This window comes from Mytilus galloprovincialis, chromosome 2 (genome assembly GCF_965363235.1).
Source record: "Mytilus galloprovincialis chromosome 2, xbMytGall1.hap1.1, whole genome shotgun sequence".
Lineage (NCBI taxonomy): Eukaryota > Metazoa > Mollusca > Bivalvia > Mytilida > Mytilidae > Mytilus > Mytilus galloprovincialis.
The window spans coordinates 108053858-108080271 of NC_134839.1; the positions used below are offsets into that span (position 1 = coordinate 108053858).

A 26414-nucleotide genomic window follows, 5' to 3' on the forward strand; every position below is an offset into this window, starting at 1 on the left:
GTTACCTGTTTGATCTGTGGGAGGGGCAACTTTAGTCTTAGCCACACCCATCTGCTCATGCTCAACACTGTCTGTACCGCTTGACTCTGTATGGGGAGAGGTTAAATGTCAGAGGTTATTAGTATAAAAGTTGGAGGTAAACAAATAAAGGAACGCTTTAAAACCAGTTCTATATGATTCTGAATGTATATAATAAAAGTTAGACCAAGTTATTAAAAGTACATACTTGTTAACTTCAAATTGCAGCTTTGGCAATGATCTATGCAATTCCAATATTAGAGAAAATAAGTGTGTGGGGAGATTTTTATTATCCTTGAAAGAGATCCACACATGTGGGTGAGACAAGACAAAGTGAAGTCTTATTCATATTGTTGGGTGTGAGAGGAAACATTTAATTTTGGTTTTCATCATGGGCCCAAAACTTATTTGTATGTACTTGAAATGTTAGAATCGGTCAGTTAATTCTTATGAATAATAGAACTGGTTTCAAACGTTAACATAGAATCTGAAAAAAAGAGGTAATTAAAATCCTTGCCAGAAAAAACAAGTTAAGAATTAACTTTTTCAATCTTCTCTGGAATATCAATATGAAGTTTTCTATTCATCATCACCACATTATATCAAGGCTAGATGTGAGTCAGATTCTATAACAAAGGTTTTCTAGCAAAGAGAAAATGAGAATTGAGTTCTATAATTCAGAATAGACAAATATAAGTTCCCATTATATAGTTTTAGCCATTCATAATATTCAAACTATTTTCTAAGGAAACAGAAATGTATTATATATCATTACAAAATACTGTTCTGAAGTTTCTAATGGCAGTGAAGGTACACTAGCAGCTACAGTTAAACAGAAATCTTATTGGGTAGATATATAAAATGTTCAATCTGTAGTGTGTATTGGGTAGATATATAAAATGTTCAATCTGTAGTGTGTATTGGGTAGATATATAAAATGTTCAAACTGTAGTGTATACTGGGTAGATATATAAAATGTTCAATCTGTAGTGTCTTTTTGTTCTTTTAACCGTCTCTCAATTTCATTAAAGAATTTTAGTACTTATATTTGATATAAGTACTTTTATGTGCAAGTTTATTCTCACTATTGGTAAATTTCAAATATATTTTCATGAACTTCAAGTACACTTAAATTCTTTTATAACAATAGCGGTACTAATAATCATTTGTACTTTCACGAAATAACCGTTCATGAAATGAACTGAAAATAAATAATTTACTCCAAAAACAATAATAATAATCTCTCATCTTTTCCATTTTCAAAAAGGATGATGCTAACAACAAGAGTGTGATATTGAGGTGCATTACAAAATATCTACCCAAAAGGTTAAATGAAGTTAAACAGCTACAATCAGATAAGGGGAGGTCAATCTTACCTTTGTTAGTATTGACTGTTATTCGAGTACTGGCTGGTAAAATGGAATTAAAATGGAGGATTATATATACATGCATATTAGATCACATAAACAGTAATGTTACTAAATGTATAAACAGCTAATTAAGTAAAAACTATTACAAAGTTAACTTTCTACACACATTTTTTAGTTATGTGTTATTTGTTTCTCATGCAAGTAGGTGTTAAAAAACATTACAGATGAAATATACAAGTTGTTCATTTGAAGACTGTTCCTTAGGTAGAAATCTTGAAGCAATGATTCTATTAAATAATTTATTTGTTTCAAAAATTCGTAAGGGTTCCACGGAACCCAGTGTCTCGCCTACTTTTGCTGTTAATCGCAGACTGAACAAAAATGAGGAAAACCATCAATAAAAATTTCCCTCTCGATACTGTCTTTTGATTGAAAGAAGCTTCCAAGTTTGGTAAAAAATCCAGGATAGTTTATGAATCTAATAAATGTTTTATAAACTTTAACTGCAGACTGTATGTAATGTTAACTGGAAGAAAAACTAAGTCCATTTATAAGTAAAATATGGAAAAAGTAAATTTTGTAAAAAAAAAATTTACTTCTGAATAATATCTTATGATCAGAAACAAGCTTTTGTCTAAGTTTGGTAGAAATCCAGGATAGTTTAAGAACATTATAAAAATTTTAAAAACTTAAACCACAGAGTGAATGTTTTGTGTCTGGCAAAAAAACTAAGTCCATTTATAAGTAAAATAGGGAAAAGTGGAAATTTATTTTTACAAAATTTTCTTCTTGATACTATCTTATGATCATAAACAAGCTTCTGTCCAAGTTTGGTACAAATCAAGGATAGTTTATGAAAGTTATTAAAATTTTAAAAACTTTAACCACAGAGTGAATGTAATGTTTCCTCGCAGAAAATCTAAGTCCATTTATAAGTAAAATACGGAAAAGTGGAAATTTATTTTTACAAAATTTTCTTCTTGATACTATCTTATGATCATAAACAAGCTTCTGTCCAAGTTTGGTACAAATCAAGGATAGTTTATGAAAGTTATCAAAATTTTAAAAACTTTAACCACAGAGTGAATGTAATGTTTCCTTGCAGAAAAACTAAGTCCATTTATAAGTAAAAAACGAAAAAAATGGAATTTTATTTTTACAAAATTTACTTCTGGATACTTTCTTATGATCATAAACAAGCTTCTGTCCAAGTTTGGTAGAAATTCAGTATAGTTTAAGAAAGTTATTAAAATTTCAAAAACTTTAACCACAGAGTGAATATTTGTGGACGCCGCCGACGACGACGGAATGTAGGATCGCTTAGTCTCGCTTTTTCGACTAAAGTTGAAGGCTCGACAAAAACCATATCATAATATCAATGGTGTAAAGGTTTATGTTTGCTAAAGGCCCAGTTAACCTTGTGAAAAAAATGAAAATATATAAAATTTCCTACAAACTACTCTGGACATCAAAATATCAATCTACATAAAAGCATAGCTAGTAATTGGGAATAAATTGTGTGAATGTTAAAAATACCTGTAAAATAAGACGATGCTCTGCTTTCTGATTGTTGTTTAGACACTTCTGTAAGTGGTGTTTTTTTAGCTGTAAAACATGGATTAGGCATGCAGTTAAGGTTAGATTATTGTGTTAGCTAACAAACAACTATTAGTTGAAATAAATTTGATATAAGTAACACTCTTGGTATTAAGTATGGTAAAAATTAAGTATTATGAACAAATAAATCAAACATATACTGTGGATTCATTATTATTCGTTGGATACCAATTTTTGTGGATTTCGTGGTTACAGGTAAACCACAAAATTTAATGTTTCACGAATGACAAATATGCTATAGGCGTGTATGTAGACTGCATCAAAACCATGAAAATAAAGATCCATGAACCAAGTGTTTCCCTAATCCACGAAATTTGGTACCCACGAAAATAACTGAATCCTCAGTAACAGGAAATATAGAAATCCAAAGAGACCCTAAATACCAGCTAAAAATATTTACAAACATATATAATTGCCCATTAAAAACTTTGATTTCAAGTGTTTCCACTATGTTTTATATATAGTAAAAGTTGCTACTATGTCATACATTTACTTTCAAGAGTGTCAATTTATATCAAGGGGACATAAATCAAGCTAAGATTATCAATCAATCAAATGCATGATTGTGGTAAAGTTTATCTTACAATTTGTTCTGAAGGGAGAATATTTATAGAGAAGGTTTATGGTGCCATGTGACAGTCTATGAAAGAGAAACTAACAATGCAAAGGAAAGAAAAAATATCTCAAAGGTTCATTCAGCAGGTCAGCTAAAAATAAGATTTCTCTGTTTTATACAATATAAGAGAATAACCTTAAGCTAGTAACATACTGACAACAACAGGTTAAAAATTATAGTTTATTGTCCAATATTAGTTTGTTAAACATTGCACACAGCCATTCAGAAAATGATTTGAAATGACCACAAAAATAGAAACTAATCTAATGTTTCAAATTGATATGTATCATCCCTTACCAAGTTCTAAGCATTCTTAATATTACAAGGCTACAAAGAAGGATTACATGACTAATATCCCATACATAAGGTCAAGAAATTCTTCTTTGTACACAAATAACTACTGATTTTGCTATAACCATAACAAAATAAACAATGCTTGTCCTTGAACTATAAAGTACCTCTGGCTGTATCTATTGTTTCTGTTTCTGTCTCGTCCATTGAATCATCTTCACTACTTTCACTTTCCTCAGACGGGTCTGACTCATACTCCGACTCCGATGTAGGATCAGCATTAGTTGTTCTATTGGTTCCTAACTCTGTATCAGCTCCTAGAAAACGTCAAAGCAATAATTATTAGGTTAAAGCACTGGACTGATGTTCCCTTGTTTCTTTCCAAATTCTATTAGTTTGATGTAATGCAATTGACAAATAGGAAAGAAATAGTACATGAACTGTCCAGTAAGTGGAATCAATAATCTCAAGGTACTGAAAAACCTTAATGGTATATACTATTCACATCTGTATATAAGGACTAAATAATGTTACATGGTCTAGATATGTTAAAAAAAAATAAAAAAAAAAAAAAAAATTGTAAGTTAGGATTACAGTTAAAATATCTCATGCTTCAGAACAAAATTAAACCCAGATTTTGCTTATACCAACCATAGGCCCCAGCAGTATAAACAATGACTGATTAAAACAAAAAATCCTTTAAAAATGTTCTAAACCTACCTGAAGACCTAGTCCTAACTATATCTGGAGATCCCCTTGGACCACCTCTTAAGATTGATATAAACCTACCTGAAGCCCTTGTCCTTACAGTATCAGGAGTTCCCCTTGGCCCGGGTGTAGACTCAGCAGTTCTATGAGTAGATTCTCCTAGAGGTACAGGTGTATCCATGGGTGTGACGAGTTTCTCTGAAGACGTGGTAGTCTGGTCATCGTTCTCTCTTGTTGTAGATACTTCATCTACAGCAGTCAATTCATTATCTTCCTCCTCGGATTCTGGTTCTGATATAGGTGGAGAGGTTGTGGTCTGGGGAGTACCACGCCCCTGTTATATAATATTTAAATGCATATTTAATAGATAATTATTGATGTCAATTTTTGTTCTTTGAGAAAAATTAGTTGATATATTGGATTCACAATTTTACGTTTCATTCATTTGCACTTTTCAAAGTAATTAAAAATGTACCTTTCTTCCCATATTCAATTTTGTAGTTTACCAAAAATAATATTACAAGCCACATTCGATAGTTAAAATTATAAAAATTTTAAAGTTTTGGCAAGCTTGGAATTTTCAACTTTGTAAATTTAACTATCTTGATTGGATACATATACTAAGCAAAAATGTGTTTTGACAATTTTTTTCATTAATACTTACAGTTTGTGAATGAGTTTCTTCAGAAATGGCAGCCATCTCTGATTTGTGATCATCTCTGGGCAAACAGAAATATTTCAGAGCTGTCTCCTCTAAAGACTTTGAAAACCAGTTGGAATCTATAAAATATCAAGAATTTATATGATCTTATTTATATTGTATCAATACGTGACATCTATATATACAATAGTTAAGTATCTATCAATCCATTATATGATATTAGAAATGATGCAGCTATGTACATCAAGAATATATTAATATACTTCATTTAAATATTACTACAAACAATATATCTGTATGGCCTCGGTCATACTTACATTGACATGAAGTATGAATATTACAAATAACCTTGAACTCACAATAACAAATTAGTTTGTCTTTAAGCAGCTTATCAAAATTTAAGAATTTACAAAGTTTCTTCTGCATAAAGTAGCAAAACAAAACTTTGAGGTTCAACCCACCATCAGGAGAAACAAGTCGGTCAGCAAACATCCTAGTACATTCATGACACCAGAGTTGACCTATGACCTTCATCATAGGAGCAGATGACCCTCCCTCTATAACATATCCACCGCTGGCTCCACTGACTGTCCGAGACTTGGACTCTGACCATGATGTCTGTCGGGATACTCTACTGCTTCCTGAGGAATAACACAAATCTTTTCTCAAAATTCTCCATTGCAATTTACATACATACATTGTACATGTCATACAACAATTCTAGTCAGAAGTGGGCCAAAATTTGTCTATCTTATTATAAAGTTGTCATGTATATGAACAGTGTAAAATATTCATAGCTCAAATTTTATCATAGATTTTTTAAAAACATTTTAATGATCTTGATCATATTTCTTTCTTCTTCTTTTTTTTTTAATAATATTATATATTTATTCACCAAATATGCTTGTTACACCAAGAAACCAAGCTTTTCTTGATGTATCCTGTTATATTCCACTGATTACCCAGGTTAGTAATCAGCTGCTGGTATATATGTATATATTATAATAGTATGTATAAATTTCTTGAAATACAATTGTATACCATTTTCTACTCTTTTTACAAGTTATTACTGAAAGCAATGTCCAAGGAGTTTATCAAATTAATGAAAAAATTATCCTACTTGAATCTCCATCCTTTTTCTTTCTCAACATTTTCCTTGACCTTGACCTTGGTGACATCAATAGAATACCATGAACAACTCTGGCCACATCATGCAAGCTAAATAAATAATGGGCATTGGTTGGTGTAGGCCGGAGCTTTTCCTTTATACGACCATACAGGTCCAGCAATCCTAAAGTCATTGCCTAAAACATATAATTTTTATTTATCTAAAATAACATTGTCAATGCTAAATAAATAAAAAAATAAAGTGAGCGAACAGATTTCAATATAAAGATAAGTATTAAAACCTGTTATTATTTTTATTATCAACCAGAATGTCTTTTTCTCTATAAGTTAAATGAAAAATAAGTTTCTTTAAAAGTTCATTAGAAAGTCTTTTCTTTGTGTAAATTTACATACTTTTTGTAAATGCACAACGCTATACACTTTAACAGAATACTTATTCTGGACATAGAAATATCTGCTAACTTTTTCAACTTTATAGTTTTATAAATATACAAAGATCTAAGCAATACACAGTTTTATAAGTTTCTACAATAATATAATAATAATGAGATGTGGTACAATTGCAGATGAGACAACAGTAAATAAACTATTGGTAACATACCCTGGCAAATTCAAAATGGTGCTCTACACTATATGTGGGAAATTCTTCTAGCCAGTTCTGTAATGCTCTACCATGCATACTGAGGAGGGTTTCAGGTGCAGGAGTAAACACGGTTAGATTGACAAAGAGGCGTGTCAGTCTAGTCGACATCACATGACTTGCTTTCCCTAATCCATACCCTGTATGAATAAATACATTTAGATATACAGATATACTCTAAAAAACATCCCTTTTATGGCAACTTAAAAATAAACCAATAGGTCATATGCAAAAAGAAATGAACAAAAAATTCCATGAATCCATTTAGCATTGGAGAATTTACAAACTTCTTTTTGAACAAAACATCCTATGACTTTGTCAATTTCTATTGGCAAAGTTTGGTTGAGTAATTTCTAATTACAGAACATTCCACAAAATGATAAACAAATTAGAATTATTGACCTTTTATTAACCTCAAATGCAGAACAACAAAAGATACAATAAAATCCCTTTCCAAAACAGCTGCTTCCATTGTCCATTATACTGTAGTCCAGTGAATAATATTTCAACTTTCAAGAGTCAAAAAAGTTTACCTGCTACACTAGGTGGCGTTGTAGAAGCTAAAAACATGGCCTCTTCCATGTCCTGGAATTCTTTTCTCTGTCTGTCATAACATCCGCGTTGAGTTAATATTTGACGTAACAATTCCAAAGGTGGCTGATACCCTGTATACAGAAAGAAGTATAACATGAAAGAAAAACATATTGAACTTCAACAAAAATTGGAAAATTCCTTTAAAATGTTTCAATGGTAATTCATTGTAAGAGATTTTTAAACAGCTAAATGATAATTAACTTCATTGCTTCCTATGACAAGGCTTAAAAAAATTAATCAGTAAATCTCTGGAAGTTTAGAACAATAATGACAATAAACTTTAATGAAATGAATAACTACTAACAAGCTTATAAAAGACACTTACCTCCTTCAACATTGGTAGGTGCTGTATTAAGATCATCTATGTAGAACAGATGTGTATGTTTTCCTCGTCCAGCAGTTACTCCTGAGGTTGGTAGGCTGTTAGCTATCTTATGTTTTAGTTCTAAGATATGTGATACCATTGTATTCTGGAAGATTGAACTGGTCATACCTCTGGACATCAGGATATTGGTACTGGTCTGCTTAGACAACACAGTATTCTACAATACAGATAGGAAATGAAAAGAACATAATATGTGACAAAGATTTCCATATAACAATTGACTTTGTAAGTGTTAATCTTTGTTTTGCAATATGAAATGATGAACCCTAACATAGGCCATTTACTGTGCCAAAATATTTGTCTGTAATCAATTATTATTTCAACTTATTCATAATAATTACCTGTATTAGAGTAGTCTTGCCAACACCTGGTAGTCCTGTCAGTAACACAGGGTGTTGAGCATTCAGCATCAGTTCTATTAAGTAATTATACTTCTCAACCTACAAAGTAATTCATGTTTATTTTGATATTAAAAGTTAAAGATTGATTTAACATAAAATTCCCTAAATTGTTACCAAATTCTAAATATTTGACACCTTGATATTAGTTCAATGTATGATTCAAACGATATCATCCAGAATCAAGATTTTTATCAATTTAAAACTGTTGTGATTTAAATCTTCAAACTATGGACTAATAATCAAGAATGGTTGTTCCAAAGTTTGGTTATGATCTAAACAGAATGTCCAGAAACTCAAATTATTGAAACAAGGTTGAGCATTCATTATAATAGAAGTCCGACAAAATCACAAGAAGGCTTTAAAGTATATTAGACATTTGAAGTCAAAACATAGGTTATGGTTCATTAATATTTTTTTCTATTGTAAAGTGGATTTTATAATTTGATTGTTTGTCCTTCTGATTCTCGGTGGTAATAGCTATACACTTATTGATTTGTTTGTTTAAAAATCTTGATATATTGTTTCAGTTACTTTGTAAGCAAAAAACCAAGTAACTTACATCAGGAGTTATCATATAGCCTCCTGCTAAAATCTTAGACCTTTCTTGTTGTTTCTCTCCCCATCTCAAGAATGTGCCTGTGGTTTCGTCTAAACAATAGTCAAAGACAGTCGCTGGGAAAGGGATACGAATAGGATGTGTTGCTCTGTACATGGCATCATGGGAAAACTTGCTGAATTTATCCTTGAATCTGTCATAAAAAAACAAATAAACTCGTAGATGTAAAAATAAGTATAAAAATTTCCTAAATTGTGATGTTTATACAGTAATATGGATTGCAATTTTTTTTTCATTTTCCATTTCACAGCAGAAGAGCTGAAATCCAACATAATTAATACAAAATGTCAGACATTTTAAATCACCTTTCATGTATATGTCCTCCAAAGCTCCAGATGTAGGAAAATGCAAACATTCCTTTCAGAATTTCCAAATAATTTGGTAAGAGGTGCTCTATTTGAGAACTACTTGTCATACGGCTGGTTGCCTGTCGAGACGGTGCCATACTGCTTGGAGTTTTACGATTATCATCTTTAAATAAACAAAGGTAAAACATACTAATTTTTAAGTAATTTCTTTTCTTCAGATGCAAGACAGTTCAAGACATACCCCTTTTAAAGGCATAATATGCATTACTTTATTATTCAATATATTTTAAATCAATTTGAACTAGCAACATGTATGCTTGAGTTAGTAGCATCATAACTTGTTGCTATATTCGTCTGCTGAAACTATTCGGTGTATAATATTTGTTTGACTGTTGAATTTGTTTTTGTAATCTTCCCAGTACTACAGCTTGTTAAGTGGCAGAACACTTGAGTACTACTTGTGCTAACCAATCACAAAATCCGTGTTTCATACCTTAATTGAGCAATAGTACATTTTAAGTTTTATGATTTATAAAATCTTGTGTTTTCATCAATGATCATCATATGCCGACCTTTACATGTTCATTTTTATGTCAGGTTGCCACAGACATTTACTCAATACCTTTTTTTTATATCTTATTTCTGTTTCTATAAGAAAACTAGACCAAAATATGTCAAAGTTTAGTAGTAGTATTATTAAAGCAAAGATAAATAATATTGGAACTATTTTCACACCATCAAGTTCCATTTTATTAAAGCAAAGATAATAGATAATATTGGAACTATTTTCACACCATCATGTTCCATTTTATTAAAGCAAAGATAAAGGATAATATTGGAACTCTTTTCACACCATCAAGTTCCATTTTATTAAAGCAAAGATAAAGGATAATATTGGAACTATTTTCACACCATCAAGTTCCATTTTATTAAAGCAAAGATAAAAGATAATATTGGAACTATTTTCACACCATCATGTTCCATTTTATTAAAGCAAAGATAAAGGATAATATTGGAACTATTTTCACACCATCATGTTCCATTTTATTAAAGCAAAGATAAGGGATAATATTGGAACTATTTTCACACCATCATGTTCCATTTTATTAAAGCAAAGATAAAGGATAATATTGGAACTATTTTCACACCATCATGTTCCATTTTATTAAAGCAAAAATAAAGGATAATATTGTAACTATTTCCATACCACCATGTTCCATTTTATTAAAGCAAAGATAAAAGATAATATTGGAACTATTTTCACACCATCATGTTCCATTTTATTAAAGCAAAAATAAAAGATAACATTGTAACTATTTCCATACCACCAAGTTCCATTTTATTAAAGCAAATAAAAGGATAATATTGTAACTATTTCCATACCATCCTGTTCCATAGACTTCTGTTTCTTCTCAAAATCATCCCTGAGAAACATTTTATCTAATAGAACTGATAAGATCTTTAGGAATGAACTGATTTCCTGTATCCCTGTGTTTACTTCGTCTGATACGGAACCAACATCTGTCATTAGAGCTGAACAACATTCATTCTTAAGAAACTTTAATGTTGGAGGAAATATGTCTCTGCCTAACTCTTCCCATACTTTAAATCTAAACAAAAAATGCAATGTATATAAATAAAAAACCTCATAGACTATCAATTTATATCTTTAAAATACTTACCCAGAAATTTTTTGTTTTTTCTTAAACAATAGACTTTTGAACATTAATGGTTTTTCTTTTACCCCATTTTATTTTGTATTACCTTTTAACTGATCTGATGAACTAAATAAGAAATTAAATGATTAAATAAATGCATTCTAATAACATAGAGAAAACATACGCTGCTGAGGTCAGGACCCATCTTGACTTAGCAGTTGTTCTCCAGGATTCAAACAATGAATTCCAATGCACAGTGTCAGAACCAAAGTTTATAATAACACAACGAGCCAGAGTTGCTGGAGAGGCATCAGATAGATAATTTGTCTCATAAATCAGTGCTGTTGTATCTGGAAAGAAAAATTACATGTTACCTCAGAAAATACTGACTGCTTTATCGATAATCAGATACATAGCAAAATGCATTCAATAAAATATGCATTCGTCTATAATGACTATATATTGTCCATGAAACTATTTTTTTCCCTTTGAAAAAGGCATTATTATGTTGAGAGAATTTCACAAAGGCAGTTTCAAAATCAGATAAAATGTCTTTTAATAATATAAAACTTAGGTGTAGAGGCTTATCACTTATTTACAACAATAATAAACTAACAAATAAGATAAACTGATTGAAATAACAAGAGCTGTCAAAATGACAGTAAACCGGATTCTTTAACATTTATTTGTGTTCTGGCATTTATCAATATTACAAGGACCAAAACTCCTAATAGGTAAAATTTATGATTATCAATATCAAACTTGACTTCCATGTTGTCAACAATAACAACATATAAAGCAGATAGAAAATGACCCTCTAGCAGGACAAACTGTGTGCCCTTAATGCATAAAGTAAGAAAAAATTACTAAGTCCACCTACCTAGGATTTTGAAAATATCTAAAAAAATGAATGAATTGTATGGTTTTCAAATGGAAAGGCAAAAATCAAGCTTGACCTGTTTAAACTTTCAAGAACCGTAACTCCTGAACGGTAAAAGTCAAAATCGTCATTATTGAACTTGACCTCCATTTTGTTGTCAGTAACAACATATTAAAATTTTAAAAGGTTTGGTTGACTGGTTCATGAGTAAATGCACGGACACGACATTTTTTAAACTTTCAAGAACCGTAACTCCTGAACGTTAAAAGTAAAAATCCTCATTATTGAACTTCACCTCCGTTATGTTGTCAGTAACAACATATTAAAATTTTAAAAGGTTTGGTTGAACGGTTCATGAGTAAATGCACGGACACAACATTTTTTAAACTTTCAAGAACCGTAACTCCTGAACGGTAAAAGTCAAAATCATCATTATTGAACTTGACCTCCATTTTGTTGTCAGTAACAACATATTAAAATTTTAAAAGGTTTGGTTGAACGCTTCATGAGTAAATGCACGGACAACATTTGGTTGCCGAGCGTGCCCACCCACCCGCCCGGCCCCCGTACATCCCCAAATCAATAACCGACATTTTTGACACAAAAATCCGGTTAAAAATCATTTAAAGGAAAGGTTTCTATATGTAAGTTTAAACTAGATGATAAATAAAATTTCAATTATTTTGGTGAAATGTTATCTACAGAAAAACCACTGCCACATAAAATAAAATAATCTGCACTTTCCTTTTCAATATAAGTTTTCCTAGAAATAAGTTAAAGTTGAGCTGTGAGCCATTTCTCACAAATGATACCCCTTGTATTTGGTAAACAAAAAAAATCTGGTGAAAGTTTAGTAAAAGTAAATATTTTTTATTGAAATAAGAAAGTACCTTAATACTGTCCTTTCTCATATATTTTTTTAATTCAAATATAGCATCATTCTACATTATATAAATATATACAACAACTTCTAATATAACTAAAACTAAACTGAATTGTAATAAAATATAAACATTACTAATTTCACTTATTACTGTGCAAACCAAGCAGCTATCAGAATTTCAGGATATCTGGTTCCACAAATATGTCTCAAGAAAAATCTCAAATCTTCATGGATTTAAAAGAACTAATGCAAGTAAGCTTAATACAATTTTACTCTATTAGCTAAACTGAAATCTAGTAAGAAGGTGTAAGTTTGAAAATTTCCTAAAAATAAAAAATGAGTACTAAAGAAGAGTATCTCATTAGGTGATAAACACATTAGAATGAAGCTCATAAAAGATGGCTTCCTAATAGTGGCTGAAGCTAAAAATAGCATGCTATGGTTGATTTACACAATAACTAACTAGTCACTGTACCTTCCAATGGTGGCCACACACGTGCCTGTTTATGTCCGTTACGTTCTAAATATAAAGTCATCTTTTTCTCAATAAATATTATATATAAAACCCTAAATCATGTAGGAAACCTCTAATAAAAAATATGTGGGGTAGTCATAACGAAAAGATAGAACTTCTGTTAATGTTTTAATGTTAAAGTGAAAAATATTGAAAGGCAAGGCATTACATTGCCTAAGACCTAGCATTTAGATTCTATTTGTTTTATCTGCATGGTACATTTGGAGATGTAAAGTTAATCTCAAACTTTAAGCATACAGGATCAACAAAATTGCCTTCATAAATGCAAATATGAATTTACAATTTATATCTGTCCGGTTAGAAATGAGGAAAGGAAAAAGTGCCAAATATGATGTAAATGAAATGATAATGGTCAAGGAATGCAACCACAGAAAAAGAAAGGTTTTTGTTCAGTGGAATAAAGCTATCAAATAATTATGAAATGATATTTGTAAAGCATGAAGTTTGTCAAGAATGACTGATTTTAACTCTAAAACATTTGATATCACAGATGCAAACAGAATATCTCTGAAAACAAGGACTTTTATCAACAGAACTATCCCTGTCTGCTATTTTTTGTCATAGCTTATGTTCTGCATATCAATCTCACCTTGCAAATCAACACTTCCCCCATTGGCCACTGATAGTTTATTTTCCTCATCAAATAAAGTATTGATGCTCTCTGTCCAAACAGGGTGCATAACTCCGTCTAATACAATCCAACGTACTAACACTGAAGGGAGATCCTGTCCTTTATTTTTCTTGTCCTTTAAACCACTGATGTAATTTCTTACTGCATCAGATAGAAATGATGAGTCCTTTAGAATCTTGGGAAATAGCCCACCCTGCCATATCCCATCAGAAAAGGCTCCAAGGAACTACAAGTAAAACATTAACACTAAAAACACAGCCAGTACGGAGCAATAATGTCTCAAATCTTCTCTAAATTCTTGGTATAAATGGCTTCAAAACTTGAGATAAGGAATATAATTCCCCCCCTTGTTATCTTTATTGCATGTCAATTGTATTTTTGTGTCATTGAATTAGCTTTGCTCATGAATATATTTTTGGTTAATGCAAAAATATAATACATAAAATTTGCTATCTTAAAAAAAACAACAAAAAAAAAACACTACAAAAATATCTTATTATTAATCAAATGAATGTTTTGTGTTTATCATCTAACTAAATGATGAACAAGTTTGTGTTATTATCACCGCCATCTTTTTTACAATAGTTACAGAAAGTAGTTCAGACGTCATCAATCAAAAAAAAAATAATAATGTCAAGACCCACTACTGAAAGCCCTCTTGACCAATCATATAAATGTATTCCCTAATACTTAAATCATATAAGAATTATTTATTCATGGATCTTTTTTTTTTAATTAATAAGGGGACAACAGTAGAAAAATCAATATAAAATATATATATATATATATATATAATTTCTAATGTACTAATGAACTCAAAATCATTAACATTTTTTCTGACTTTTTTATTTTCCTGTATTTGCTCAGAAACCTCTTTCCTTCTTCCGGTCTCGTTTGTCCTGAGACTTTGAGTATTCGCAACAACAGGACCAACATAGGAAACGTTCAAGTATTTTCATTTTTAAAAATTTTTTTTAACATTAAAAAATGTAAGATTGAGAAAAAAAATAATTGATACACACTTAGTTCCCTTTCACAGGTAATGCCTGCCTCATATTACTATCATACAGTTAGGTTATGGTTTTGAAAGGAAGTTTGACTGATTATCATACAGTATTGATATTGTCGCATACCTATCTGTGGTTTGATATTGGTGAATGACAACGGTATGTCTAACAACCAAATGACTTTCTTACCTCCTGAGGGGAGACTGCTGTTGGATTCAATGTAACAACATCAACTTTAGGATATTCTGCTACTTCCCGTATTTTGTGAACTGCTAAATCTTGAATGGCCTCGGTCACTTTTCCTATGACATTTGTCATCCTCTTTAACTTCCTGAAATTAGTCTTGTCTGCTTTGGGTTCTGGGGCTGATAAGGCTGACAAAAACTGAAGAAAATTTCAATCATAATGAGGATGTATCTAGCAGACTTATAATTTCTTGATTAACCTTCTTTAAATTTACATTTTAAATTTATTTATGTAAAAAGGCTCCCAAATTAGCTTAAGTTCAAAGGGAAAATAGAATAGTACAAATTATTTTTCACAGTCTTACAATCCAGAAAATTATGCATTCATGAAGATTAATTTTACTAATATTTAACTAAAAAAATAGTTTTGATAGATCCTTTATAAGCAGTAGACTTCCTAGGACATCTCTGAACTGGCAGATGAAAAGTTATAATAGAAATAAAAAGCTTAAAAAAACAATATAGCAAAACTATAACTATATTTTACCATACAGATATAAGAATACAGTTCAACAGAAAGATCATTCTGAATAAAGATATACCAATACAATACACTAGTACGAAAATAGAATATAAAGAGCAACGAGTTAGAATATTAAGAGAGAGTAAAAAGCATCTAGCCAGTAATTCTACAGCATGTAACATCTGCATACAAATACAAAAAGCTAATAATACTGGTATGGAACACATTTCAAACTTTAGAAGTTCTACAATTTCATGACATTTCCATTTGCATTTTCCTTAGTTATGACAGTTTAAAGGGCATAGAATGTATTGCTCTGTGACAAGATATGTTTTGTATGCAGCAAAATTTTACAGGAAAGCTTTAAATATCAAAATAAGAAAATGTTGTATGATTGAACCAACGTCACCAAAACACCAAAGGACACTTAGGACTACAGGTCACCTCACTGTGTTCAACAATCAGCAAAAGACCAAGCCTGATGTTATATGATATAAAAGGCTTAGGAATGACAGTGGAACAATTCAAGTGATTTCCAATAATGACAAAAAAGGTCTACTACAATCATAAAATGCCATAGATATCAGGTTTAACTTTACAAGCAGAGGAGAAAATAACATACCACTTACAATCAGATCCCAATAAGCTTACATAATTTACTTAGAAAGTTTACCACTGAAAATTAAACATTGTTTTTTGTACTATGAAGCCCTGACAAACCATCAATGGATTATCCATCTCTTTTAACTTTTAAAATACAAATACTTAGTGCAATGCCCACTGCTTGATTGTCTCCAAATTTGGAAAAAGTGTACAAATTCAGCCAAGTTTAAATGATTGAGGGGGAATCATCACTCTTATTTTTAATTGTCTTTAACTTCCTTAACCTTATGGAAAGAACTGAACAGATCAAAAACATGGACAAGAGAAGGACCATGATGACTAGGAGGTAATCAAAATAATTACAAAACAATAAGGCATATACCCTGGGATAAAAATTGTTGAAAAACTATAACAATCAAAGAATGTGGACAAACTAGTTCACTACAGACACTAGCAAACAATTTACAAGATTTGAGAACATTCTCTTCATATAATAATGATTCAGCTAAAACATTTCTGAATTTATACTATAAAGCTAAAAGAACAAATGTTAAAGAGTATAAAATAGCTAGCAGCAGGTTACAACACATATTATAAAGTTAGTATTGATCACATGGTCAGTCATGTGACAACTTACTTCCTCATCAAGTTCACCAACTTTATCTAAGGTTTCCTGTTACATAAAAAATTACAATTAAATCCTAAATATGCCTACAGTATTGAATCTTACATATATGTTCATTTAAATAAATTTTTATTAAACTGCAATTTTACTAGCAACTAGAACATATATGTACAGTGCATGGGTTAAATCTGAAATATTGGTTTGTTATATATTGAGATTGTAAAAACAAAAAGATATAAGAGTCAAATTAGAGAAGATTTTTCAATGTGTAAAAAATATACAATAATTCACAACTTTAAGCGATAACTAACTTCTACTACTTCAAGCACTGTGACATTAATTTGTAGTTATATATAACTATTGTGTCAGATCACACTTGTGTCAGTGAAAAAAAAATATTCTTAATGTGAGCATGTTTAATTAAGAAATTGACTCAACATATCATATTTAAACTAAAATGTTTTAATGAATAAAAAATTGATTTTAGGATCCAACCAAAGACTAAGTAAATAAAAATATTCTGTTACTCTTCTTCATGTAGATAATTATGTCATACAAAAAAAAACCAAAAACTCTCCAATGTATTGAAAGTATTTACAAAATTTGTCATCTTTAAAATCCTTAAAAAATTTAAATTTATCAGTAGCATTGATTCTATAGACAGTAACACAGACATAAATATAAAGAATTCTAATTATATCAATATCATTCTATGTTGCTCTGATATTACTATACTCTACACAAACCCCCCCCCCCCCTTTTCTTCTTCACAAATCACAAAGGAAAATCGGTGATAATATTATAATGATATTATTCATGCTAGTAATCTGTGTCAATAGTTAATTTCATGCTATCGATGAAAACGAATCTGTTATATATGTACGAAAAGGTCACATGTCTATCATGTGACAACTTACTTCATCACCCATTTCATCCTCACTACTGCCACTTTCATTTTCCTATACGTTAAAAAGTTTGAAACAATTATCAAAAGTGAAATGAATCACCTGAAGAAATTGTCTCCTAACCATTAAACTCAGTACAAAAAAGAATAAAAAATAGAACTTAACATTCACAAAAATGTTGCGCTCCCTAAGCTTTAGCCTGAATGTCAAGATAGGGTGTCAGATATTGAGTAAAATAAATTTTGCTCCAGTATGTATTGTTCTGTCATTAATGTTACCTGTTTTTTATTTTATTTATAAAAAAATGATCTTTTTAGGGTTTCGTTTTTAATTATACACTGGATAAATGAGTATACAAGAAAAAATTATATTTTCATATTTTGTCTAAGATGCTCACAAGTTTAGAAGTTTCTTATTTGGCTTATCTTTTTAATTCTTGTAGAATGTTATACAAACCTTTAGCTTTTTCTTCTGATGGAAGATAAGGTCTCTGTCCGTAGCTAACTCATCTTTGGAATGATCTGGAGCAAACAGGAGATAATTGAGCCTGTTGATAGCTCTGGATAAGGTTTGAGTAGCTGTTGATTTACCACTACCAGATGGTCCAGAAAGGATAATACCCTTTCTCATCTCTATAGCAGAGTTCATATGTAACATCTGAAATATAGGTTTTATGGAAGAAATCTAGTACTATTTTTTCAAGCAAATCCATTTCATTAATTGTCATATAGAGTTCAAACTAAGAAAAATGTATTGCTTATGAAAAATTTAAGCACTACAGTTTTCATTCACAAAATAGTCATCTGGAAAAATTTAGTAAATTGAGATTTGAGACATTTAAAAAATATCCATTGCAATTGAAAACTATATCATTGTATAAACAATATATTACTTACCCTAGCTATCATCTCTTTAGTAAGAACCATATTATCTTCCTTGAACTGTTCCTTCAGAGATTTGACCAGTTCATGGTTATAAACATGTTCTGATGTTCCTCTTGAACTGGCACACATTGGGAACGTATCTCTAAGATGGTTCATAAACACAGTTCTATCATCCTCGTCCTCCAGACTAGGAGATATGACAGCTTTCAGAGAGTATACCATACAGTGTTCCTCTAATGATTTATCTACATCACGTGAAGAATCAGAGCTAGGGATCTCACCGATTTCCCCTTCTGAAAAGTCAAAAATGGCATAAATCATTTAAAACATTTCAAATTTTTATGGTGAAACCTGAAATTTAGCATAAAATGGAATGAATTATACAAATATAATACTTTGAATGAAAAGACATTCTTATGATTTTAAAACATTACACTTTCTTAACAGCAAGGTTAAGTGCAAATGGAAAGCAGCAGTTATACAAACTGGCAACAATGTTTTGTTCATGCATGACTGAGGTCCTCACTCAAATTGAAACTGATTTTAACTACAATGTTTGTGCACTTCTCTGGTCTGTAAACATTTGCAAAGAGAACATTTTGTTAATGTCAGCTGCACATCTTATTTTCCATAGCATACTATATCTTTTTTTTATAATATATCTATACCTCTGAGTTCTTCAATAAACCTTTCATCCCTCAGTTTTGCAGTAGCAACTTCTGCTAAGTTTTTGATGTCCTTTAATCCAAACTGATACTGGGTTTTTCTTGGAAGCTGCAATATTCATCAATAATGGTTATGATCAAATGAGAAATTTGGTGTTACAAAATACAGACAGCAATGCAACAACATAATCAACCATGGAAAGACATGAAGTTAATCAAGTAATAAAGTCATACAACCACCATTTATATGTTTATCAAGGAATGAGCTGTCAAATTGATAGTAACTAAGTTTTCTATATTTCGATAGGCGCTTTCTGGATTATTTGATATGCCATATTTTATTCCTATCTTCCATGCAATCTATCAAGAACCATAACTCCTGAAGGGCAAAATTGTGAAAGTCATTATCAGACTTGATCCCGATTTTGTCATCAGTAACAGCATACTAAAACTTTAAAAGCATTGGCTGAAAGGTTCATTAGTAAGTACATGGAAACAACATAAAATACCATTTTCAAATAAAACAAGGACCATAGCTCTTGAGCATTAAAAGTGAAAATTGTCAATATACAACTTGACCTCCATCAGTAACAATTTAACCTTTATAATCTAAAAATCATAGGCAGAAAGATTCATAACTAAGTTATTAAATTGAAATGACGTAAAGTGCTAAGAACCCTAAATAAATATCTGAGGAAGCATGAAGGACTTTAATATTCATGTCTAGGAAAGCATATAACAGTATCATGTCTTAAATGTTGTATTCATTATGATGTTTACCTGATTTTTTAACATCTTGAGTATAAATGTGATTTTTCTGGCCAGAGGTTTATATTCCTGGAAACCATGACAACACAAAGTTGTTTCTGTTATCATGTAAAAATCTGGTACTATAAGAGCACAAGGTCTCAACAGATTCTGTAATGGAAACAAACAAACAAACATTAAAGAATATGTTATTAAGAAGTTAAATATGAGAGAGTTATAGTGTACCTGCCACATTCCAAAACTATAGGCGTTGGTGCAACAGGAAATCTATCTGCTGTTAAATTGAGATTTGAATAGAGCAAATTTGATAAAATGTTGGTCATCACAAATGAAACACAGTCACAATCTGTAACTGACTATTACACACTTGTTAATTTAACCAAAATTCACCCCCAAGTCTACTACTACCTGTCAAATATGAATAACTTAAAATATATTAAAGACAAATGAGATATTTATATTAAGTTGATTAACTGATAACATATACCTTCTCCCCATTTCATTTATTCTATATAGATTATAAGACCAGACAGCAAAAGATGCCTTTTTCTCTACTGCTGACTCTAAAAATTTCAAAATTGAAGCTTATTAACATTAAAAAAAAAAGTGTGCCCTGAATTCATTTGTAGGCAACAACAAAACCCAGCACACAGAAACATACTTCTGTTGTATGAAGCTTAAACTATCATCATCCTCAGACAGACAGATATTATAATTGGGTTTTATATCATACCTTAAAAACTTCTGGTATATCCACATAAGCTGGATTGCTTGTATTTATGGACATAAAACACGAAAAGTTAGCACTGGCTTGGATAAGCTTCCCATTGAACATGATGTTACCAAGCATCTGCTGCTCATATTCTGTTTCCTGGAGAAGCTTGCTATAATCTGGTGCTGTTGACCTTTTGTTTTTACTTTTAACATGTTCTGAAATAAAACAGGAGTCAATATAAGGTCAGTTATAAATAACATACATGATTCAAACACTAGTTAACGAAAATGATTGAATTTTACTTAGTCAAAGCAGTTCAGAAGATATGAGAATTTTTGGTTCAGAATAATCCTAATTAATATACATGTATCACTTCTGTTTATTTAGAAATGTGTTTATGATGGAAATCCTTTGTATTGTTTTTCAATAAATATTCCTTTTTCCAATGTTGAATTGAAGTCCATAGAAACAATACTGTAAATTTAGAAATTATCGAGATTTTTTTTTGGATGTTACAATAATCGGATCTCAGATTTGATATGTGATACATAAATCTGTATGCTGCTTTTCTTGAAATCACAATAATTGCAATCGCAATAATCAATCTCACTTTTTTACCCATTCTTTGAAAAAAGAATTGTACTCAATAATTTCATTAAATGTTTAAAATCTGCTTCCAACGTTGAAGTCCATAGAAAAAGGTATAATGACTTAGTTATGAATATTTACAGAGCTATCTACAAGAGTATTTAACTCAGCATATATTATTTTTAGGAGTGAAACATTTTGGTTATAGAAATAAAATAAAACTAAACAGTAAAGACTGATCAATAAAACAATTTTAAGACAAAAATGCCACATAAGATAAAGTCAATAATTCAGCAATTAGTAAACGAAACAGACATATACAGGTCGGTTGTTATTATATATTGTGTGCAGTTTTTAGATGTGCATCAATAACAACAAAGTGAAGGAAACAATAAGGTTATGGTAATTCAGGGTTGGTTCTTACCTAATATTTCATCTAGAAATAAATATAACTTGTTGTCAATCAAATCCCAAACACAATATTGAAACATATGGTTCAGAAATATTTGTTATATGAAATTTCAATTGATTTAAATCAACAAAAGGTGATATTGTTTGAATAAAAGCCTTCTTGAAATATGTAACGTATTTATTTCGCTTAAAATCATGGAATACAAATTTCTTGCTCAATAGCTATATTATGGATAACAAATGTTTTCTGGTTTCGATAACAACACAGAGATGTCAGTATATATTTAGGAAAATGCTGAAAATAATTGGAACCTCAACAATGTCGTCATGACAAACATGACAGCAAGTTACAAAATCCTTTGCATATGCGGAAAATATATATACTGCATTGCGAATGTTTAACAAATATCTTATGCAGGAAAAAACATTAATAATGATGGGGTAATCAGTAATATATGCGAAATTCATGTTTCAGACAGGGTATATAATGTGACATTCCAAGATAAGGGTTGACATCCCCATTGCCTTCGACTCAGTGAATATAAACTCTAAGCTGGGAATGTCACATTACATACTCTGTCTGAGACCTGATGTACACATTATCTTCCAAATAATCCATATGCTATGACAGGTCCAGAGCAAGAAGTTCAGAAATGATCATCCTAATCTAATGGCAGCATCTATTTATGTTTTAAGGAGGCTTGCGGGTACAAAAATTTCAGCGAAAAATTAAACATTTGTTTTTTCATTACAAATTTTATTTATTACATTATTAGTTATTACTTTATGATATGGTAATAATTGTAAAATTTAAGCGATTTCTGTAATTTAGTTCTTTTTTATTTTGATATTACAGTAAAACCTGTATAAACTGGCCGGCTACGGGACTATGAAAAAGGGCCGCTTTGGACAGTGAGCCGATTTATTCAGGTTTCCGTTTTGACCGATATTTTGCATGTAAAAGTTCTCTCTGATTGTAAATTATATCTGATAAATTAAGATACTTTCGCTTCGTTTTTCATTGATTGCATTTGCATCAATACACTCGCGTTGTTTGGATTGTGAGACAAGAGTTTCGATTTACTTCCATGATCATTAATTTGAAACGTTGGAATGGCCGATTAAAAAGCCAGAATATTATCAAACGTAATTTCATCACTATTGAAACGTTGTTGTACAGTGTACAATACCCATTGATTGTTGTCATCCGGGTGTTTTTCATTATCAAGGTCATTTGTTTAGGGGTTCAGAACAGGGAATCCAGGATTTCGAAATCACGATGTAAATTTCTTACTCTGTAATTTAAATTTGTTTATCCAAGTAAAAACGCAAGTTCAATCCGAGATATATTCGGTGTGTCTTTTCGTTTAATTGACACGTTTATAATGTTTTAATAAATAATACAGCTCACTAGTAACTGTACGATTGTAAGTTCACAGTTTAACACCTGACTAATTGATTATCCTGAAAAGCTATATTGTATAAACAAATATGTTTTGATTGCATATCGATCATTAAAATTAATTAGACACACTGGTTTTGACAGGTAATAATTAATGTAATTAAGAGTATTGGGACTGCATAATTAGACTGGAATTCGGAATACATAGGGTCCGGTTTACAAAGGGTATTTTAACAAAGACTTTGAAGGGAAAAAATGGGACTTTAATTTTCGGCCGGAATGGACAGGAAACCGGTTTATTCAGATCCGGTTTACTCGGGTTTGACTGTACCTCTATTTCTCCTATTAGTTCAACAGAAAAAAGGACATTAACAAAAATGTATGCTTCTTTGCAGATTGTGAGCTTAAATGAACGGTGACCCATTTTTTTATTTCATTTTTCTATTAAGTATATGATAAAGTTCATTTATAAAAAAATATAGCGAATCCTATATTAAATTTTTTTTTTTATTTATACTCCCCCTTAACATCACATTTAACCTAGAAAATGGTAAAATATCCAAATAAAATAAAAATACAACAAAACACTGTTGATGGCTATGGAAAAACACATTAACACCAAAACATGTTATTATATAAACTATATAAATAGAATCTTTCATACCAAACATTTATTTCTTAACATTATCTCAATTTTGAAAACATTTTGTTTCTTATATAAACAGTAGCATTTTCTTCAATCACACTATAATATTTGAATATGTTAAATATCAGGAAGTCAACAAGTCAAAAAGTAGACAGGTAAACATTTCTATACAAATCCCTTTTGATCAATAATAGACATGTGAGATATAAAATAGTCTTATACCATAGAACAATGGTGGTGGTCTGTTATTCTTGTATAAATCTGATTCTTTGATCTCAATTTCTTTCTCTATTGAATGTCTTCTTCTTCTGTCTTTCTCTGAAACCCAGGCATCTTCAAAATATGTCACTAGACCTTTCTCCTAGGGAAAATTAAATCAAAACATTAAATGACAAATAATATATAGATGATTGTTTTATATTTCTGTAATTTATATTTGTAAGAGAAATGATTGTAACACAAATTATCCTTCCTCAAAAGAGCCTTTGAACATACATAAAAAAAAATAGTCATTGGACTCTCTAATGTTTATTCCTCATATGATATATCATATCCCTTAACCATTTCAACTTTATGTACCACACATAATCAATTCTGTATCCCACTTGAATAATAGTAAAACAGTGCCTAAACTGGAACTGACATCATGTTACTGTTCATAATAGTAAAACAGTGCCTAAACTGGAACTGACATCATGTTAATGTTCATAATAGTAAAACAGTGCCTAAACTGGAACTGACATCATGTTAATGTTCATATATTAAACACTACAGTTGTTGTAAAACAGTATTATAATAAACAGTATTATAATACTTTTACTATGGTAGACTTCTAGACAGGGAATGATACAGTTTAAGGTCTTATTATATGGTTAAGGGAGTAGGCAAGAGATAAAGTATTCTAGGTACTTACATTGAATCCATGAGGCACAGTATTTTGTCTCTCTGTTTTCATAGAGGCTGTAGGCAGGGGATGAAGTGTTGTCAAAGAATTTCTGCGTATAACTTTGTCACCAATGCCAGCTTTCTGTAAGTATCAACCAGTATAAATAAAAAATCTCATAAATATATGCTAATTTGAGATTCCAAAAGAATAGTTCTTTCAAGTTTGCTGAAGATATTAATCCATTATTTATTTTATCTCATACTATATATTATTCATTAAATTCTATCAAAACAAATATTCTAAGAATGTTTTGTTTTGTTTTGGAAAAGCAGTTATGTTTCTTAGATTAAATAACAGTATGTTGCATGAGCCAAAAGAGCTTGATCTCACTGAATCAATTGTAGGCCATAAACTATTGACAACATATTATATATGGTAAGAGATCATTTTACTAAATCAAATTGTACACAAAAAAATAATAAGGGTTTTCTGTGCAACTTGCAGAAGATTTATGATGTTTTAATTCCCTACAAATATATAAGAAAGTCATACAGTTTGAGAAGCTGTTCACTGTAAAAGCAAGCTAGCTAGCATTATGGTGATTTTGTAGGCTAAATATATCATTTATCTATCAGCGCAGAAATATTTGTTACAAAATCTATGTGTGATAATATCTCATAGCATGAATTTAACACTGCTGATATTGTCTATTTGTGAACTCAAAAATCAGTTTTGTCATATCATGCATAAGGCCAATTAATATTAATGTTTTAAAATTTCCTTTCATGGTTTTATCTTTACCACCCTTACCTTTATTTTTAAGTCCATTCCCCTTTTTAAAATCATTTACAAGAGAACAAATTTAACTGTAAACCATTTTTTTGCAAGTGACTGATACTATTAAGATTGTTACAGGAACATTAAACTGTGATAGCTGTGAACATATTGAAATCTAAATTGTCCAGAACAAACATTCTTTGGTGTAGTTACCTCATTGTTGACTTCTAATTATTAATTTCAAAATTTCACTTGCAAGAACACAGGTTCAATGGTTTCTGTTGAAAAAGTTACTGTAGGAAGTGTAAAGTAAAAAATGTCAAAATAAGCTGACTTTAATATTCCTTGGCCTAAGCAGTAATGCTCAATCTGGCTGTTCTAAATAAGGGAGATAACTTGCAATAAAGCTGATATCCTACAATAAAACACTGACATACCACTGAATACATCTGTAAATCAAATCAGTTATAAATGTTATACGGGGAGATAACAAAGGTTACTAAGTTAGTCAATATCCAGGAAAAAATGGATATATTAAAAAATTAAAAACTGCTACAAAAAAGATTAACATAGGAAAAAATAGTTCTGATTTATATCAATGGCATAAATATTATGGAAGCAAAAAGGAAACTGAATAAATTAAAAAACAAAATGGTTATGCATTTCAACATGTTAAATAATTATAAGGAAATAAAAAATAAGCTTAAAAAATATGTATTACAGTAAAACTTAATCTCAATCTCAATGTGATGGACATGTAATATCAACAAGGATGAAGAATAACCCACAATTCTTATCAGTAATTAACTAATTTTCTTTTACATGTGGGTATACAATATAAAGAAGTTTAATTCAATCAGGAAATTACTGCCCGGCAGATTAAA

The 26414-nt window shown here is 30.4% G+C and overlaps 1 protein-coding gene across 1 annotated transcript in view; it reads right to left on the bottom strand.

The window, feature by feature from the left end:
* The window catches only part of LOC143065315 (dynein heavy chain domain-containing protein 1-like), a 106664-nt gene that overhangs the window by 35474 nt on the left and 44776 nt on the right, over positions 1–26414 (bottom strand). Inside the window, exons 43-68 of the mRNA XM_076238822.1 lie at positions 24781–24894; positions 24090–24228; positions 20839–21035; positions 20118–20255; positions 19341–19446; positions 18685–18965; positions 18245–18445; positions 16896–16931; positions 15137–15331; positions 13899–14166; positions 11196–11361; positions 10737–10963; positions 9351–9516; positions 8989–9178; positions 8370–8468; positions 7969–8185; positions 7583–7714; positions 7011–7189; positions 6402–6585; positions 5743–5922; positions 5285–5400; positions 4702–4954; positions 4080–4229; positions 2925–2993; positions 1395–1427; positions 6–86 (exon numbers count right to left, since the gene is read on the bottom strand). Of these exons, the coding sequence (XP_076094937.1) occupies positions 6–86; positions 1395–1427; positions 2925–2993; positions 4080–4229; positions 4702–4954; positions 5285–5400; positions 5743–5922; positions 6402–6585; positions 7011–7189; positions 7583–7714; positions 7969–8185; positions 8370–8468; positions 8989–9178; positions 9351–9516; positions 10737–10963; positions 11196–11361; positions 13899–14166; positions 15137–15331; positions 16896–16931; positions 18245–18445; positions 18685–18965; positions 19341–19446; positions 20118–20255; positions 20839–21035; positions 24090–24228; positions 24781–24894 (4117 nt within the window). The remainder of the gene's footprint in view (positions 1–5; positions 87–1394; positions 1428–2924; positions 2994–4079; positions 4230–4701; positions 4955–5284; positions 5401–5742; positions 5923–6401; positions 6586–7010; positions 7190–7582; positions 7715–7968; positions 8186–8369; positions 8469–8988; positions 9179–9350; positions 9517–10736; positions 10964–11195; positions 11362–13898; positions 14167–15136; positions 15332–16895; positions 16932–18244; positions 18446–18684; positions 18966–19340; positions 19447–20117; positions 20256–20838; positions 21036–24089; positions 24229–24780; positions 24895–26414) is intronic.